Raw genomic sequence first — 20,691 nt, 5'->3', positions numbered from 1 at the left:
TTTGCGGTGTTTGTGTTTAGCTGTAATTTTCTTCTTACTCATTTACTGTACCCACACATATTATATACCGTTTTTCTCGCCATTAAATGGACTTTCTAAAGATACCATTATTTTCATCATATCTTATAATTTACTATAAAAAAAATGATAAAATATGAGGAAAAATGGAAAAAACACACTTTTTCTAACTTTGACCCCCAAAATCTGTTACATATCTAAAACCACCAAAAAACACCCATGCTAAATAGTTTCTAAATTTTGTCCTGAGTTTAGAAATACCCAATGTTTACATGTTCTTTGCTTTTTTTGCAAGTTATAGGGCCATAAATACAAGTAGCACTTTGCTATTTCCAAACCATTTTTTTCCAAAATTAGCGCTAGTTACATTAGAACACTGATATCTTTCAGGAATACCTGAATATCCCTTGACATTTATATATTTTTTTTTAGTAGACATCCCAAAGTATTGATCTAGGCCAATTTTGGTATATTTCATGCCACCATTTCACCGCCAAATGCGATCAAATACAATTTTTTTTTCACTTTTTCACAAATTTTTTCACAAACTTTAGGTTTCTCACTGAAATTATTTACAAACAACTTGTGCAATTATGGCATAAATGGTTGTAAATTCTTCTCTGGGATCCCCTTTGTTCAGAAATAGCACACATATATGGCTTTGGCGTTGCTTTTTGGTAATTAGAAGGCCGCTAAATGCCACTGCGCACCACAAGTGTATCATGCCCAGCAGTTAAGGGGTTAATTAGGGAGCTTTTAGGGAGCTTGTAGGGTTAAATTTAGCTTTAGTGTAGTGTAGTAGACAACCCCAAGTATTGATCTAGGCACATTTTGGTATATTTCATGCCACCATTTCACCGCCAAATGCGATCAAATTAAAAAAAACGTAAAATTTGTCACAATTTTAGGTTTCTCACTGAAATCATTTACAAACAGCTTGTGCAATTATGGCACAAATGGTTGTAAATGCTTGTCTGGGATCCCCTTTGTTCAGAAATAGCAGACATATATGACTTTGGCGTTGCTTTCTGGTAATTAGAAGGCCACTAAATCCTGTTGCGCCTCACACGTGTATTATGGCTAGCAGTGAAAGGGTTAATTAGGGAGTTTGTAGTGAGCTTGCAGGGTTAATTTTAGCTTTAGTGTAGAGATCAGCCTCCCATCTGACACATCCAACCCCCTGATCCCTCCCAAACAGCTCCCTTCCCTCCCCCACCCCACAATTGTCCCCGCCATCTTAAGTACTGGCAGAAAGTCTGCCAGTACTAAAATAAAAGGGTTTTAAAAAAAAAATGAATTTTTTTTAGCATATTTACATATGCTACTGTGTAGGATCCCCCCCTTAGCCCCCAACCTCCCTGATCCCCCCCCAAAACCGCTCTCTAACCCTCCCCTCTGCCTTATTGGGGGCCATCTTGGGTACTGGCAGCTGTCTGCCAGTACCCAGTTTACAATAAAAAGTGTTTTTTTTTCCTTTGTTTTTTTTTTTCTGTAGTGTAGCTTCCCCCACCCCCCACAGACAAACCCCCACCACCTTGCTGATTATTTTCATTTTCGATTTTTTTATCTTTTTATTGATATAATTTTGGGCAGTGTAGCGGTTCCCACCCGCTCCCTCCCCGTGCACGCGCCCGCCCCCACCCTCCCGTGCACGCGCGCGCGCCCGTGCGCGCCCCCAGCCACCCCCGCCCACGATCCCGCCCCCCTTCACTTCCACAGGGCCATCGATGGCCGCCACCCGCCTCCCGGTCCGGCTCCCACCCACCAACACAGGGAGCAACCGATCTCCGGTGCAGAGAGGGCCACAGAGTGGCTCTCTCTGCACCGGATGGCTTAAAAATGTTATTGCAGGATGCCTCGATATCGAGGCATCACTGCAATAACCGGAAAGCAGCTGGAAGCGAGCAGGATCGCTTCCAGCTGCTTTCCACACTGAGGACGTGCAGGGTACGTTCTCAGGCATTAACTGCCTTTTTTCTGAGGACGTACCCTGCACGTCCTCAGTCGTTAAGGGGTTAAAGGAATTGTGAAGTCCCAACTCATTAGAACACTAAGGAATAACACAGATAGGGAAACGGGTCTCCCAGATGAATTTAATGAAACACAAATTCCTGGAGTGAGGCTACAAGAGAGATTTGGTGAATAATATTTTGGATGAAGTTAAGGACAATGCTCAGGTGGTGCTTTGCCACAGGAAAATTTACCTATACCTATAATTATGAGCACCACTTTTGCTCCAAATAACAGGCAAACGGGTTACATTCTGAATAAACATTGGTCTCTATTATCATCAGATACAAAACTTCCTTGCATTAGGAATACCAAACCAATGGTAGGATACAAAAGGGGCGCAAACCTCAGATCTCCTGGTCAAAACTGACCCCAAGCAATACTATTAACCTTCACAGAAAGTTAACATAAAGGGTTGTTATAAATGCCTGGGGTGTATTACATGCAATTCAATGATAGCGACAAAAACATTCCACGATCCATACAAGAATACAATTTACAATATTCAGTATTCCATCTCCTGCAACACAACACATGTTGTGTATTTATTAATCTGTCTGTGTGCTTCTTTTTACGTGGGAAAAACACGAGGATCCATCAAAGAAAAAATGGTTAATCACCGCCTGGCTATCAGACAAGCCCTTGAAACTGGATATTCCGATCAACCTGTGGCACGGCACTGTCTGATGAAATTGCATCCTGTAGCATTCATCAGAATCATACTAATTGATCATATCCCTAAACCGGATAGAGGAGGGGACCGTGACAGGATGCTCCTCAGACGTGAGGCAGAGTGGATCTTCCGTTTGGGAACTATACACCTCCGGGGACTCAATTCGGTACCGGATTTTAAGGCAATCATTTAGGTGATGGCACTATATACACACCTGGGGTGCCTGGTCTCCGAAAGGGTGGTTACAGCGGGGAGATGAGATGACGGCACACCTTTTGGTGTGCGTTTTCTCCTTATCCTGGTCTGCTGGGGTGGGTATGAACGGGACCTCACGTTGGTGGATCCTGTTCATTCCTCTACTCCCTACCCCTGTAAGAGCATGAGTCACTCAAAAAGTCTATGCCCCCTAATAGCCTATTCCGAGTAACAAAGGGGCGGTATGATTTAGTTATATTCAGGTCCTGCCTAAATACTGTCTGATGAAACTCTTAAGAACGGAGGGAGATTATAGGTTCCCTAAGGATTTACAGAACATATACTCTGTTTTTAATTTTTACATTTTTAAGTTCCTCACTTTTTTGCTTAAGTCTAGTCACAGGAGTGATGATAATGATGGCTAAATACGCATTAATTGTATGTAATTCAGCTTGAATGAAATAACTTGGGGTATGATGATACCTAGACCCCTATATGACAAAAAGATGGGGGAGTAAGTTCTAATACCCATCACTCTGGCCGGCTTAATATGATTTAGTGGTTGTTAATATAATAATGACACAATATTCTAATTTTATTATGTTGGTATGATAAGGACCATCTGGTTCACCTTGGTTTACCCTCCATATATAGTACCAATTGAGCAAGAGATGATTATTTAGGGATGATCATGTGCTAAAATGACTATATCCTGTTTTGCATAGTATGGTAATGTAATACTTTGTATTTGCTTATATGTTTTATTTTTTCACAATGATAGAGGGTAAATTCACAATGTTACTGGATATAAGTGACATACTCTACCACAAGATGTGTACATAGTATAAAAAAGAGCTACATAATATTGATATTAATTTATGCTACCTAAATGGGTAACCATGACAACCCAGGTAGCTATGATAGCACACACAACTGTTGTTGAAACACTAAGATTTCTCACTTTAGCACATATAGTAAGTTGATTAAGGGTGACATTTGAGAGAGGTATAATATGTACCGATGTTATATATTAACTAACTATAGTAATTTTAGTACACTGGCTAAGGGAGCTGTTTAGTGTCATCTTTCGCCAAACCGGAAGTGATATCACTTCCGGTTTAAAGGAACGCTCACATGTGTTCCAAACACATATCATTGCTAACATAGGAGGAAATCTAGAGAAACCACACACCACTAAATAACACTATTGTTTTGATAGTTAGATTTTACTGCAAACAGTGTATATTCTATCTCAAACTGGATTTTTTCGGAAAACCGGAAGTGATGTCACTTCCGGTATGCATACATGCGTTACTAAACTACGACTAGGAATCCCTCTATAATGTTGTATAACACTACACAGAAGGGAATCAATAGTCCCATTTAGTTAATCTATGTGAATGTACCATGATTATGGTATGATAATTTTGTGCAATATTCTTTTGTATAGAATGACACTGACAAACCGGAAGTTATTACACTTCCGGTTTCAGTGGAACACATGGCGTGCGTTCCACTGTGGAACATAGGAACTTAATTGATGTACACAGGTGATTTGTGTTTGTAACACGTTGTGAAACACTATTTAGGATTGTAATGTGACTTTTTCTTCTGGTGAAGGGGTCTGTGTGAACCCCAAAACGTCAATAAATTTTTGTTTTTGACTCACTACTAAGAAGACCTGAGAGTGCATTTGTTTGCTACTATATATATGTGATACAGTGACATGAGAAGTTTGTTGTAACGCAAAATCGATTATTGTGTGAAATCATTTTTCACCTTTAAGAAAACCTTTGTGTTGTGGTGCTGTCACACTCTATGCATGGATTGTACATATTGGAGTTTTGCTGATACTCCACAGTGACAAGCACACAGTTTGTGAAAATACCTATGGGTATAGTGCTGGACTCTACTTGCTTATTTTTTTTTATATATATATACTTATAAATGTAATTTATAAGCTAGATGCACTTCTGGTAAAGCCTTAGAACTATTAACCAGCCTTAATAAACATTGGAATTCTAATATACAATACTACAGAGTAGAATTATAGCTTATGATGCTGTACCATGCCCATGAATGGCTATATATCATCCTAGTTTACCTCCATTGTAATTAGTTATTATATATAGGCCCAAGAGTGGCCCATTGATATCATAGGATGTTCTCATAAACATAAAAAGGAGGCCTCAGTTATACCTACCTTATCATTACTTGGTTTATTATTATTGTATAAATATGTTTTCATTGTTGTAAAGAAATTTGTGTTTATATTCCTATAAAGGAGCGCATCCTTGCCCGCTATGGTCTGACGCCCCCAGGCTCATTGTCAGAAGTTCCGGGATCTAAGGAGGCAAGAGAGGCAACCTTTTATGGAGTGGAAACACCGGGTTCACCCGGTCCTTGGAATCTTGGTTTGCAGGCTGCCCTGTAACTACCCTGGCCGAAGCTTCCCAGCTCATTCTGTTAACCAACCCCCAGAAGGGGGTACTAGAATGGGTCTGAGATAGGGGGGCCCAAGACAGCCGACCAAGCGGTCATCCTGGCTGATCAGTATTTGTATGTCCGGCAGCAGGCCCGCCCTGAGCCGTGACTGATGACACGCTTTGCTACCATCATTGCTCGCCCCCCGGCACCTCCCCGATACCACCACCTGCCCGCCTCTCCGGGACCAGCTCACCACGGGGATGCTTTGGGTGCGGTCAGATGGGTCATATCCGAAGGTACTTCCCGGCGGGGGAGAAGCCTGAAGAATCCCCCTCAGGTTCAGTGGTAAGGACCCCAGCTGGAGGCTACAGGGCTGCTGCCCACTGCTTGGACATTGGGCCCTGCGGAGTATGCCCAATGGGCAGAGGAAGAGGTCGGGGTCCTACATGAGGTAAACTCTGCCACCGGAGACAACCGCTTGCACCACCACAAGGTTGTCTGGATCAACGGCCGGCCCAGGGATTACGAGACAACGGAGCAACTGTTAACCTTGTCCAGCCACACATGGTCACCAATTCTAATCAAACTGGGAAATTCCTTGCGGTTTGTGTAGCCGGGGGGTACGGTGCTCCGTTCCCCTACTGCACAGGTGCACCTGGATTGGGGTGTTGGCTCCCGTGCTGTGGAAGGGTTATAAACCATTTGCCAGCTGAGGTTTTGCTAGGAAACGACCTGGGAGACCTCGCTTCCTCCTTTGTATGGGACAGCCCCCGGATTCTTGCCCTGTTACCACCCACCAGCAAGCCAGACGGCAGGCCAACACACTCAATCTGAGGACCCAGGTAAGAAACTCCGCCTCGACCCCTACCCTGACCACCGACCAGATCCCCTGGGCGTCCCCCACTGCCTTCGCCCAGTAGACTTTGAGAGACCCGACCTTAGCCCCTTATCGTGCCCTGGTAGGGACTAACCCCGGGGGCTCGGGAAGGGACCGTTTTGAGTGGGAGAGAGGGCTCCTATACAGGGTTACCAAGAAAGAGAGCAGTTGCCCAAGCACCAGCTGGTGGTACCGCAGAAATATCGGTATGAGTTGCTGCGTATAGGGCATGACATTCCCCTAGCAGGACATCTAGGAGTCACTAGGACCCGACACTGACTGACTCAGACCATTTTTTGGCCAGGGGTTACAAGGGAATTTAAGCCGGAACTGCAGGACCTGTGACCTTTGCCAGAGGGTAGACCACCCCAAAGCCCCTTGCACCTGCTCCCCATCATTGACGAGCCCTTCAGCAGGGTAGCCGTAGATATTATTGGCCCCTTGTCCCATCCAAGCCCCTTCGGGAAAAGTATATACTAATCATGGTAGACTATCCCACCCGGTACCCCGAGGCGATCCCCTGCCCTGCTCCGGATATTTGCCAGGGTGGGTTTTCCCCGGGAAGTGGTTTCCGACCAAGGGACCCAGTTCACTGCCAAGCTCACCTGGCAGCTGTGGAGGCATCTCAGGATATAGCCCCCTACTAAGTGCTCCATACCACCCCCAGACTAATGGGTTTTGTGAGAGGTTCAACGGGACCCTGATGCATTTGCTTAAGACGTTCTCAGCCTCTCACAAAGACTGTGAAAGATACCTGCTGTACCTCCTGTTTGCATACCAAGAGGTGCCCCAGGAATCTACTGGGTTCTCCCCTTTTGAATTAGTGTATGACCAGAGGGTTAGGGGGCCCCTAGACCTATTGAGAGCCCACTGGGAATGATCGGTGGGGGAGGATGGGCCCTCCATTGTGGGGTACGTCCTAGAATTCAGGGACCGATTGAAGGACCTCGCCCTTGAGGGTGCAAGAGAACCTTAAGGTCGCTCAGGGCAGGCAAAAACGGTGGTACGACCGGAATGCATGTACCCGGACCCTGGCAGTAGGGCAGAAGGTCCTGGCCCTAAAGCCTGTCAAAACAGACAAGCTACAGGCTTCCTGGCAGGGACCCTACCGAGTGGAAGAACAGCTGACTAACACAACCTATCTGGTAGCCAAATGCTCAGATGACTGGGTCCGCCGGACCTTCCATGTGAACATGCTGAAGGCATACCAGGAAAGGGCAGAGGACGTAGCTGCCATTTGTGCTCCGGCTGTGTAAGACTCAGTCTTTCTATGCTGGAGATCCCAGGGCAAAACAGGTTGCCCCCAGGCGTAGGTAACATACAGATAGATGAGAGACTAGGGACTAGGCAAAGAGAGCAAGTTAGACAGGTGCTAGGGAATGGGCGAGACATGTTCTCGACTACCCCTGGGTACACCACAGCAGTGGTGCACCGATTGGAGACCTTGGGACAGGTGCCCCTGCGACAGCCGGCGTACCTGGTTCCGGAGGCAGTTAGGAAAAATATGTGCAGCGAGCTCAGGGAAATGCTGGACATGGGTGTCATTGAATCGTCCAACAGTCCCTGGGCATATCCAGTGGTACTGGTACCCAAACGGTTTAAGGTCATGCTGTTTAGAATGAAGAATGCTCCAGCAAACTTCCAGAGGATGGTTGATCACCTCCTAGATGGCCTCCAGGATTATGCCTGCGCATACCTAGATGATATTGTGATCTAAAGCGACACCTGGGAGTACCATTTGGTCCATCTAGGCATAGTTCTAGACCGCATCAGGGCCACTGGTCTGACCCTGAAGCCCGACAAATGTACGATAGGGCGCTCGGAGGTCCGGTACCTTGAACACTGAGTAGGCTGCGGGAACTAGTGGCCAGAGCCAGCCAAGATTGAGGCAGTCACGAACTGGCCAACTCCCAAGACCCAAGTCTTAGCTTTCCTAGGGACCGCAGGGTACTACCGCAAGTTTGTTCCCAACTACAGTGCCCTGGCCAAACCCCTGACCGACCTAACCTGAAAACAGTTGCCCCGACAGGTCCTTTGGTCTCCCGAGTGTGAAGCCGCCTTCCAAAGCCTTAAAGGGACACTGAACCCAATTTTTTTCTTTGTGATTCAGATAGAGCATGACATTTTAAGCAACTTTTTAATTTACTCCTATTATCAAATGTTCTTCATTCTCTTAGTATCTTTATTTGAAATGCAAGAATGTAAGTATTGATGACGGCCCATTTTTGGTGAACAACCTGGGTTGTCCTTGCTGATTGGTGGATAAATTCATCCACCAAAAAAAAGTGCTGTACAGAATTCTGAACCAAAAAAAAGCTTAGATGCCTTCTTTTTCAAATATAGATAGCAAGAAAACGAAGAAAAATTGATAATCTGAGTAAATTAGAAAGTTGCTTAAAATTGCATGCTCTATTTGAATCACAAAAGAAAAAAAATTGGGTTCAGTGTCCCTTTAAGATAGCCTTGATTACTGCCCCTATCCTGGCCGCTCCTAACCCAACCAAACGTTTTTGTGTTCATACAGACACCTACATGTTGGGGTTGGGAGCAGTGCTGAGCCAGGTGGATGAAGAAGGACACGATCACCCCGTAGCCTACATCAGTAGGAAGCCGTTACCCAGAGAGGTAGGCTACGCGGCGGTGGAGAAAGAATGCCTGGCCCTGGTGTGGGCCCTGTTGAAACTACAACCCTACCTATACGGACGGGCCTTCACGGTTCTCACTGACTACAACCCACTGATTTGGCTCAACCGAGTTGCTGGGGACAATGGGCGCCTGTTGCAGTGGAGTTTACCCTTGCAGTCCTTTAACTTCACTTTCCAGTATCGGCTGGGAAAAAGCAATGGGAATGCTGACGGACTTTCCCGGCAAACAGAATTGGGATAGCTCCCTCCGGATAACCCCAGGCCAACCCGTGTGTGGATCTAGCTGTCTGCCTGACTTTTTAGGTGGGAGCACTATCACGGATACCAGGCTGCCAAGGTTAAACCTCCACCCCCTACTAACTAGCCCCCTCCATTTTCTCACCGGATCTGGAGTTTTGAGAGCATTCATGATCTCCCAGACATTTGGTTTACTTGTTGTGTGTCCCTTACATCCTCACGGAAGATCTCTGACCGCCCAGCCCTTCCCCATCCGACCGGGCTCCTGAAACTACCGGCCAGCCGCGCCTTCCTGAATAACCGCTAACATCCACACCAGGACACTCCGGCGGCCCTTTACCCCAGAGCTCCGCTATTTTAGGGATTGGTATTCCCTGAGGAGGGCAAGAGGTGGGGTGATTACCGGGTGGGAGCACTCTTAGGGGTTGTAGGGGGGTCCGGAACCCCCAGTTCCCATTGGCCTTCCAGGTGTACGTTGTACACCCGTAGCTCCGGCCCCCAGCCATGGATCACGCCGCTTTTTGGACTGTAGCATCTGGGGACCGAGGGCTTTCCCCGGAATAGCCACCTTTGTACCACTGGGACTCTATAAGACAATGGGCGCCAGCCTGTCTGGAACGGCAGTAATGGCGAGAGATCTGAGGGTCTGATAAGACTCCTCATCAAAATTAGTTGGTGTATAAAAAAGGGTGTTTACACAATAAAGTTGTTCTTTGTTTTACCCGAATATACCGATTCTGTCTGGTTATTATAATCACTTTGCTCTGCTACATAGCGGCATGTTCCAGGTATAAGAAGGACCCTTCTGGCAGAGCTACCCAGTCAGGGTAGCCGGAGTCCGTCACAATGATCTTTTTGTCAAGGAAGATACCAACTAAATGATAACAGCATGCAGTGGCTGAAAGGAAGGGCCTTGAACTGCTTAAACAATAATTTAAAGGTTAAATGGTGGATTGGTGTCTTCTGGAAAGGTCTCATTAGTCTCAAGTCTGTAGAAAGATGTGAATAATCAGTAGTAAGGTCAAAATGTCCTAAAAAGGAACAGACAATGGACACACACACACAAACTCAAACACAAATTTGCACATACACCCAAGGAAACACCCACAGAGACAACCTCAGAAAACACACAAAGACATACACACATAGACACCCACAGGAAACACACAGACATACATACATACACACACACCCTCACTGAGACATCCACAGAAAACACACAGATATACACACACACCCTCACAGAGACACCAACAGAAAATTCAGACATACACACACACACACACACACCCTCACAGAATCCCACAGAAGACACACAGACATATGCACACACCCTCAGAGACACCCACAGAAAACAGACATATGCACACACCCTCACAGAGACACCCACAGAAAACACAGACATATGCACACTCCCTCACAGAGACACCCACAGAAAACACAGACATATGCACGCACCCTCAGAGAAACACAGACATACATACACACCCTCACAGAGACACCCACAGAAATCACACATGCATACACACACCCTCACAGACATACACACCCACCCTCACAAAGGCATCCACAGAAAATACACAGACATACATACACACAGACACCCACAGAAAATGCACAAAGAAATACACACACACCCTCACAGAGACACCCACAGAAAATGCACAGACATACGCACGCACACACCCTCACAGAGACACCAACAGAAAATGCGCAAAGACATATGCATACACCCTCACAGAGACATCCACAAAAAACACACAAAGACATACACACACCCTCACAGAGACATCCCACAGAAAACACACATATGCACCCACCCTCAAAGAGGCATCCACAGAAAATATACAAAGACATACACACACACCCTCACAGAGACACCCACAGAAAATGCGCAAAGACATACGCACCTATCCTCACAGGACGTAAAATTTCTGCACATTGCCATCCCCTAAATCAACAGTGTGTGACATGCATGATATAAAAAAAAAATAGCAGAAATTAAAAGATCACTTTTTAAAGAATTATATTTGTAAATGTGCAAACAAAAAATACTTCTGTGAATTCAAAAGTGTACCTTAATTATCTGTCAGAATGGGTAGATGAAGAAAAGCACTTTAGAAAGGTTGACATGTGTTTCTTTCTAATGACACAGTGAGTCCACGGATCATCATAATTACTATTGGGAATATCACTCCTGGCCTGCAGGAGGAGGCAAAGAGCACCACAGCTGTTAAATACCACTCCCCTTACCCACAACCCCCAGTTATTCTCTTTGCTTGTAGTTGCAAGGAGGTGGTAAAGTAGGTGTCTGATTCTTCTATCAAGAGTTTTTGTTATTTTTAAAGCAGGGCAAGCTGCTCTGACTTTTTTCTGGGGTATAGCCATAGTCCATGTTAGCCTCTTCAGTAGAGCAATGGTGGCTTTTGAGCATTTGGGAACTTGGGGGGTATAATCCCCTCTGCGCCTCCCATGTAGTTTATGCTGCACTTCTTTTAAAAAGTCTGAGTAAGTTTATTCAGCCTTTTTTTGTTTTTTCACAGGTCCATGTAAGGAGTGTTCCCTTTCAAACTTGGTGAGCTGCCCTGTTGCCGGGCAGATTATTTTTGAGGTAAGTGCTGTTCTTAGATAGACATGACACTTAGGGGGTTAATTTTTTTCTGTGTTCAGTTTTTATTTAACTCTTGGCAGTTTTGTGGGGCACTGCTGTGTATTTTGCTGCTGAGGCTGTTTTGTGGGTCTTTTTATTAGGTATTGTATTTGGCTAGTGTGTGTGTGTGTGTTTGAAACGCTAGTAGCGTTTTACTGACAGGTAGCTTCAGTAAACATTTTGAGTCCTCTGTGTTTTCCTCCCGACTGATACTGTCATGCCGACCGGGAGGTTGTGTAAACGCCCATGATGGACGGAGTTTAGTTTGTTTGGCGCGAGGGTTGCACGCTCTTCCTTTCATTATTGTTTTGACTTCGTCAGTGAGAGGTTGTTCAGCTGCTGCTGCTGCGATATCAGATATCTTCGTGGGAGCGGTTTGAGATGAGATTGTTTTAGAGTTTCTTTAGGAGGCTGGTTAAGCACCTCAGTTGGGATTGTTAGGTGTAGAGGTGCTTGTAAGGGCTCAGGGCTGTTTGTTTTTTCTGGGCTTTGTTTTTTGGAACGTTTTTTAAAGAGACAGTAACGTTTTATTTTTATTATAATTTTTTCTAACAAATTTGTTTTTTGTTTAAACTGTGTGTAAAATGGACCAAGAGGACTTGCAAGCTGTTACCTACAATTTATGTCTAGATGCTAATGTAGAGCCACCTATCCCTTTCTGTTTCTCATGTATAGAGAGAACCTTACAGTATTGGGATAGGCTTTTTGATACAGAGCCTTAATTTTCTCAGAAAAATGTTGTTCAGGAGCCTCCTGTTCAAGCTGTAACACATCTTTCTCCACATTCATCCCAGTCTTCACATGCAGTGCCCTACATTTGCTCTCAGGTTGTTTATTCTTTCAGGATATGGCTACTCATATATCCTCTGCTGTATCTGAGGCTTTGTCCGCTTTTCCTGTATTGCAGGGTAAGCGTAAAAGGAGTCCTAATTCTGTTGCAGCTATTTCTAAAAGTTTATTCCCATAGGACTGAGAGGATATTTCAGTAGCTTCTGAAGGTGAAATTTCAGATTCTGATAGTGTGACTCCTTTGGCTGATTCTGAGGTTGTTTCTTTCAGATTTAAGCTAGAGCACCTCCGTTTGTTACTCAGGGAGGTTTTGGCTATTTTGGATTAGACGATTATAGTTACTCCCAAGAAGGCTAATAAACTTAACAAATTCTTTGAGGTTCCTTCTGTGGCGGAAGTTTTACCTGTTCCAGATCGTGTTTCAGAAATTATTTCACGGGAATGGGAGAATTCTGGAATTCATTTTTCTCCTTCTCCTATTTTTTGGAAGATGTTTCCTATTGCGGACTCTTTTAAGTAATCTTGGTAGACGGTTCCTAAAGTAGAGGGAGCTATTTCCACTTTAGCTAAGAGGACCACTATTCCTATTGAGGATAGTTGTTCTTTTAACGATCCCATGGATAAGAAGTTAGAAGCTGTACTTAAAAGGATGTATGTTCACCAGGGGTTCCAATGGCAACCTGCTGCGTGTATTTCGACACCAGTGCGGCTGCATATTGGTTTGATGTATTGTCTGATTCTAATCAACAGGAATCTCCTCTGGAGGAAATTCAGGATAGAATTAAGGCTTTAAAATTGGCTAATTCTTTTATTGCGGGCGCTTCTTTACAGGTCATCAAGTTGGGAGCATAGATTTCCTGCTTTGCTGTTCTGGCGCACAGGGCTCTATGGTTAAAGTCTTGGTCTGCGGATGTATCATCTAAGTCTAAGCTTTTATCCATTCCTTACAAGGGGAAGACCTTGTTTGGGCCTGGTTTGGCTGAGATTATTTCTGATATCACTGGAGGGAAGGGTCATTCTCTTCCTCAGGATAGGAGAAATAAACAGAAGGGTCATCAGAGTAATTTTCGGGTCCTTTCGTAACTTCTCTGGTAAGTTTTCCTCCTTCTCCTCCTCCAAGCAGGATCAGTCCAAGCCCTCTTGGAAGTCCAATCAGTCCTGGAGCAAGGGGAAGCAATCTAAGAAGCCTGCTACTGACTTAAAGTCAGCATGAAGGGTCTGCCCCTGATCCGGGAATGGATGGTGTGGGGGGCAGGCTATCTTTGTTCGCTCAAGCCTGGGTAAGGGATGAAATAAATGTGATATGATAAGAAAAACCCAAGAAAATGTGTTATATATATGGTGCCATTAATATATGTAAAACCATGAAAATTAATAAATATAGGTAAAGTTCGTATAAGGATATGTATAATCTTCCTGGCACTCTTCAGTCTTCTGTGTGGTCTCTTTTGATCCTCATAAAATGGGTGTTCCAAATCCCTGAGTGGTAGATATTGTGACCCAGGGATACAAGCTGGAGTTCAAAACTTTTCCTCCCAGGGGCAGGTTTCATCTGTCAAGGTTATCTGTAAATCGGATAAAAAAAGAGGCATTCTTAAGTTGTGTGCAGCATCTTTCGGACATGGGAGTGATCGTTCCTGTTCCAGTTCAGGAGCAGGGACTAGGGTTTTATTCCAATCCGTTTATCGCTCCCAAAAAGGAGGGAACCTTCAGACCCATCCTGGATCTCAAGTGTGTAAACAAGTTTCTCAGAGTTCCGTCCTTCAAGATGGAAACTATTCGGTCTATTCTTCCTCTGGTTCAAGAGGGTCAGTTCATGTTTACAGTAGATCTGAAGGATGCGTATCTGCATATTCCCATCCACAAGGATCATCACAAGTTTCTGCGATTTGCTTTCTTAGACAAGCATTTTCAGTTTGTGGCTTTTCCTTTTGGTATTGCAACAGCTCCCAGGGTGTTTTCAAAGATCCTGGGTAAGTTATTGGCAGTCCTCAGACTACAGGGAGTTGCAGTAGCTCCTTATCTGGACGACATTCTAGTTCAGGCGCCATCTTTTCAACTAGCAAACTCCCACACAGAGTTGTTGTCTTTTCGGCGCTCCCACGGTGGGAAGGTGAATTTAGGAAAAAGTTCCTTAATTCTGGCTACAAGAGTGGTATTCTTGGGAACCACTATAGATTCTCTGGAAATTAAGATTTCTTTGACAGAGGCAAGGAAGTCAAAATTGTTCAATTCCTGTCTGGCTCTTCAGTCATCTCCTCGTTCGTCGGTTGATTGGTCTGATGGTTTCGGTCATGGACATCATTCTGTTTGCTCGGTTTCATCTCAGACCTCTGAAGTTGTGCATGCTGAGACAGTGGAACGGGGATTATACGGGTCTGTCTCCAAAGATTGTTCTAGATCAGGCTGCAAGAGACTCTCTTCTGTGGTGGTTGTCTCAGGACCATCTCTCCCAGGGAACCTATTTTTCGCAGGCCTACCTGGGTGATTGTGACCATGGATGCCAGTCTGCTGGGTTGGGGAGCTGTCTGGGGTTTTCTGAAGGCTCAAGGCCTGTGGTCCCGGGAGGAATCGGTTCTTCCTATATATGTTTTAGAGTTGAGGGCAATCTTCAATGCTCTCCTAGCCTGGCCTCAATGGCTTCAACCCAGTTTATCAGATTTCAGTCGGACAATGTCACGTCCGTGGCTTACATCAATCATCAAGGGGGAACTCAGAGTTCTTTGACGATGAGGGAGGTAGCCAGAGTTATTCAGTGGGCAGAGGTTCACAATTGCTGTCTGTCTGCAATTCACATTCCAGTAGTGGAAAATTGGGAAACGGATTTTCTGAGCAAACAGTCTTTTCATCCCGGGGAGTGGGAACTTCATCAAGAGGCGTTTTCCAGTCTGGTTTTCAGGTGGGGCCTTCCGGAATTGGATCTTATGGCATCTCATCACAACGCCAAGCTTCCGAAGTACGGGTCGGGGTCAAGGGATCCTCAGGCTGTTCTAATAGATGCTCTGGCAGTGCCCTGGAAGTTCAGCCTGACATACGTGTTTCCTCCGTTTGCCCTTCTTCCTCAGGTCATTGCTCGGATCAGGAAAGAGAGTGTGTCAGTGATTCTCATTGCGCCGGCTTGGCCTCGCAGGATCTGGTATGCAGATCTGGTGGAAATGTCATTGTCTCCACCGTGGAGTCTTCCGTTGAGGAAGGACCTTCCTTCATCCAAATCTCGTTTCTCTGAAGCTGACTGCTTGGAGATTGAATGCTTGATTCTATCTAAGCGTGGTTTTTCTGAGTCGTTTATTGAGACTATGATTCTGGCGCGTAAGCCTGTAACTAGAAAGATTTATTACACGATATGGCGTAAATATCTGTATTGGTGTGAATCTAAGTGCTACTCTTGGAGTAGAGTTAGGATTCCTAGGATTTTGTCTTTTCTCCAGGAGGGTTTGGAGAAAGGTTTGTCTGCTAGTACCCTGAAGGGTCAAATTTCTGCTTTATCTATTTTTTTGCATAAACGCATGGCGGATGTGCCAGATGTTCAGTCTTTTTGTCAGGCTTTGGTTAGAATTCGGCCTATGTTTAAGTTTGTGACTCCTCCTTGGAGTCTTAATTTAGTTCTGAGAGTTCTTCAACAGGCTCCGTTTGAGCCTTTGCATTCTTTGGATATTAAGTTGTTAACCTGGAAGGTTTTGTTTTTGGTTTGTTTTTGGCTCGAAGAGTTTTCAGAGCTTTCTGCATTGCAATGTGAGTCTCCTTTTCTTATTTTTCATTCTGATAAGGTAGTACTTCGTACTGCATTAGGTTTTCTTCCCAAGGTTGTTTCTGATAAGAATATTAATCAGGAAATTGTTGTTCCTTCCTTCTTTGTGTCCTAATCCTTCTTCTCATAAGGAACGTTTGTTGCACAATCTGGATGTTGTTCGTGCATTGAAATATTATTTGCAGGCGACTAAGGATTTTTGCCAGGCTTCTTTATTTCTTGTATTTTCTGGGAAACGTAAGGGTCAGAAAGCTACAGCTACTTCTCTTTCTTGTTGGTTGAGGAGTGTTATTCGCTTGGCATATAAGACTGCTGGTCAGCAGCCTCCTGAGAAAATCACTGCTCATTCCATGAGGGCTGTTTTTTCTACTTGGGATTTCAAAAATGGTGCTTCTGTAGATCAGATTTGCAAGGCTGCCACTTGGTCATCTTTACATACTTTTTCTAAATTTTACAAATTTGATACTTTTGTTTCAGCTCAGGCTGTTTTTGGGAGAAAGGTTCTTCAAGCAGTGGTGCCTTCTGTTTAGGCTAACTGTCTTGTCCCTCCCTTATCATCCGTGTCTTCTAGCTTGGGTATTGATTCCCAATAGTAATTATGATGATCCGTGGACTCACCTTGTCATTAGAAAGAAAATGAAATTTATGCTTACCTGATAAGTTTGTTTCTTTCTTGACACAGTGAGTGCATGTCCTGCCCTGTATTTTTAGACAGTTTATTTTTCATAAACCTCCGGCACCTCTGCACCTTATATTACTTCCTTTCTCCTTTCCCTTTGGTCAAATGACTGGGGGTTGTGGGTAAGGGGAGTGGTATTTAACAGCTTTTGCTGTGGTGCTCTTTGCCTACTCCTGCAGGCCAGGAGCGATATTCCCAATAGTAATTATGATGAACTGTGGACTCACTGTGTCAAGAAAGAAACAAATTTATCAGGTAAGCATAAATTTAATTTTTTTGTTTTTTTTTTCCCCCCAATCAAGAATACCACTTCAAATTTGGTGTACAAATGTTCCTATCTGTCAGACGTACTTATGGATTTGGAAAATGTTGTACTCTATATGGTCTTGGTGGAACCATAAGCTGTGGTACCATTAGATCTGGTTAAATGCAGGATTTAGGCTTGTTTGTATGTATTTCAAAATTATGTCAGCTGTAGTGTGAATTGAACAACCTGTCTCATTTCAAACATTGAGCAATCTTAGCCTGAGAGTAAAACATTTTATGCAGATGTAAAAATCTTAGATAAAATGCCTCCTGGCATCTGGAAAGTCCTTGCATAAAGGGGCAGTAAACTGTAATGTGATTAAAATATATAAATTAAAAAAAATTCATATCTGCCAAAAGGGCACCTACCATTTGTGTATTGAGGAGGAAACATTTCTGCATGGTATTAAATATAGAATTTCTACAGCATTGTCAAATAATCATAAATATATATTGCTAAAAAAATGTGTTTTTATGAGCACTTGGTCCCACCATACAACTACCACACTGAAGTTACAATCTGAAATTGCACAAAGATATAAAAAAAACATTTACGAACGCTCTACAAATACCTGATAATAATAATAATAATTAAGTCCTACCTCCTCTGCGAAAGAAAGTTATCAGGCACACACTGTACAAACTGAAGTGCCAAGTCACACTGTGCATAGTGGTTTAGTGCACACTCAGAAATCCTCTCAAATTCTAATGCTTTACTCCTTGTAATGATATTTCCTGCGCTCAAAAGCACTCTCTGGTTGCTGCCAAAATTTTTTATTTTTTTTTGATAATAGTTGTGCTTGCCTCATGGGGCCCCCTAGCAGGAGTCACCCCTTTCACCCCCTGATGGTGGCTCAATAGTTAAATATGTTGCAATTTGTTTGATCCCTGTGATTTGCTTAGATCAATGCACCAGGCCAATTATGCTAATTAGCAACAGCAAAGGAGTATGGGAAAACTCAAACCTTTTTAAAGTCTTCATCTGCATGTGACTTATAAAATACGCATGTTTTATATATATATAATATAGTTGTGTATCTATCTATATCCTTATACATAGTAATGTCTCTTTAATGCTGCCTTATGCCTCATATTGATCACACCTTTGATTGATAAATAAGATGAACAGTGTTTGAAGTGAAAATGTATAATGTTATAAAATAAACATTAATCTGCCTGGAAATGTTTTTTTGTTGTTTTTTTTTTTGGAAATGTTTTTTTTTTTTTACTCTGTTTTTTTTTTAACATTGAAAGTTCAAGCTAGTCTTCTTACAACTAATGTATATCATTTAGTAATATCATTATGTTTGGTTTTGTTCAATAATTTAGGTACCATACAAACTGCATGCCGTTCTAGTTCATGAAGGCCAAGCCAATGCTGGACACTACTGGGCATATATTTTCGATCATCGTGAAAAAAGGTGGATGAAATATAATGATATTTCGGTCACAAAGTCATCCTGGGAAGAGTTAGAGCGAGATTCCTTTGGTGGATACCGGAATGCAAGTGCATACTGTTTGATGTATATCAATGATGGAGAACAGCATTTAATACAAGGTAATACTCCTGCTATTCTGGACCATTTTCTTGAAACTGATATCATTTGAGGTCAAGACTAATTTAACTTTTCATATACAATTCAGTAAACCTAACTTCTCCCACCTCTCAATCACTGTCCTATACTAGCTAATAAGATGAAAAATGTATGGGTCCTGTCACATTGTTTTATAACTTGTTAGTTTTTTCCATTAGTTTATTTCAATGAGTTATTGCTCTTCCAAACAAGCCCAAGTACGTCACATTGGTAACTTGTAAAGGCCAAGTAGGATGTTCAGAAAAACCTGATACAGTTTAATCTTTGTTAAAGGAAGACATTCGCAAGCTCAGAATGATCTTTTGCCCCTTTTGTAGCTGGTTCATTTGCGTTAATTTATATGAGTGAAAACGGAAAGTAATGTTAAGTCTTCCGTTAAAAACTCAGTACTTAAATTATAGAATATCCTTGAAAGTTAAAGGCATTCTAAAGCCAATTTTTTTTTTCTCATAGTTTAGATAGAGCATGTAATTTTAAACAACTTTCTAATTTACTCCTATTATCAATTTTTCTTCGTTCTCTTGCTATCTGTATTTAAAAAGCAGGAATGTAAGCTTAGGGGCCGGCCCATTTTTGGTTACACAAATTAATCTGATTCCAAAATTAGTTGAATGACGCTGAATAACGAAATTCTGCCCGTGCCTAGTTTCATCAGACGATTATGCTACTAGGTTTTGAGTACACTTTATCCTTTTCACTATAGTTGTAACTTGTAATATAATTTAAAGGGCCATTATAGTAAAAAAAAATTACCTGCTCTAATTAGAACATGAGAACCTGTCATTTTAAGACTATTGACTCTGGACTACTGTATGTTTAACCCACACAGTACTTTGCCCAGCGTACTGTGCTGATGTATTACCTAAGTCCAGCACAGAGGCACCGGTTGCGTTCCCGCTGTCAGCTTTGAAAAAGGGAACTGTAACCTGGGGGCAGAAGGCGTTTGCCTTCATATGATAAGGGAGCACTTATCGTGTCTCTGACTGTAACAATCTTTGTGGTGAAGCCGGTGAGAGTTGTTGGAAGAAGGAGGCAGGTGGATGGGCAGCCCATCGTGGGAGGGGGAGAGAGAGGGGCGGATCGCTAAACTACAAATAGAGATCGCTTAGAGGGGGAGGTGGATCCCTAAACTACAGAAGAAAATATTTATAGCAAATAAATAAAAAAAAAATACTGGCTTCCAGTAACAAAGATGGCAGAAAACAGTGGCGGGAGATTTAGAGAGCTATTTAAAGGGGTTCAGGGAGGAGGGAGGGTGAGAAAGTATCCCTACACTACAGAAAATAATACTTAAAGGGACAGTCTACTCCAGAATTGTTATTGTTTAAAAAGATAGATAATCCCTTTTTCCATCTAAAGGGGAGGAGAGTCCACGGCTTCATTCATTACCATTGGGAATTAAGAACCTGGCCACCAGGAGGAGGCAAAGACACCCCAGCAAAAGACTTAAATACCTCCCCTACTTCCCTCATCCCCAGTCATTCTTTGCCTTTCGTCACAGGAGGATGGCAGAGGTGTGCAATAGTTTCGGAGTAGTCTCTTATGGAAGGTAGTACTCTTCGCAGTGAGACTGGAGTTTTAAGTCGTCCTGTCAGTATCTCAGTGAGAGCCTGGGCGAAAGTTAGAGTTCGGAGATGCAGGGAGAGTCTTTCCCGCGAAACCATCCCGACTCATATTAACAGCTCCATAAGCAATTAGCATTGACAAGTTTTGCTGCCTGCTTTCTTCACTCAAGTCCATGTCAGGAGCGAGGCTACTAACCTGTCACACTTGAAGAGCCATGTTCCTGTCCACAGCATAGATTCTGGTAAGATTGCCTTTTTATCTTTACAGAATCAAGGG

At 43.4% G+C, this 20,691-nt stretch overlaps 1 protein-coding gene across 2 annotated transcripts in view; it reads left to right on the top strand.

The window, feature by feature from the left end:
• The window catches only part of USP25 (ubiquitin specific peptidase 25), a 458,760-nt gene that overhangs the window by 326,139 nt on the left and 111,930 nt on the right, over nucleotides 1-20,691 (top strand). For both annotated transcript variants that reach the window (XM_053706014.1, XM_053706013.1), the window contains exon 16: nucleotides 18,584-18,812. In XM_053706014.1, the coding sequence (XP_053561989.1) occupies nucleotides 18,584-18,812 (229 nt within the window). The remainder of the gene's footprint in view (nucleotides 1-18,583; nucleotides 18,813-20,691) is intronic.

Source organism: Bombina bombina, chromosome 3 (genome assembly GCF_027579735.1).
Source record: "Bombina bombina isolate aBomBom1 chromosome 3, aBomBom1.pri, whole genome shotgun sequence".
Lineage (NCBI taxonomy): Eukaryota > Metazoa > Chordata > Amphibia > Anura > Bombinatoridae > Bombina > Bombina bombina.
This window is presented reverse-complemented; position numbering and strand designations above follow the sequence as displayed.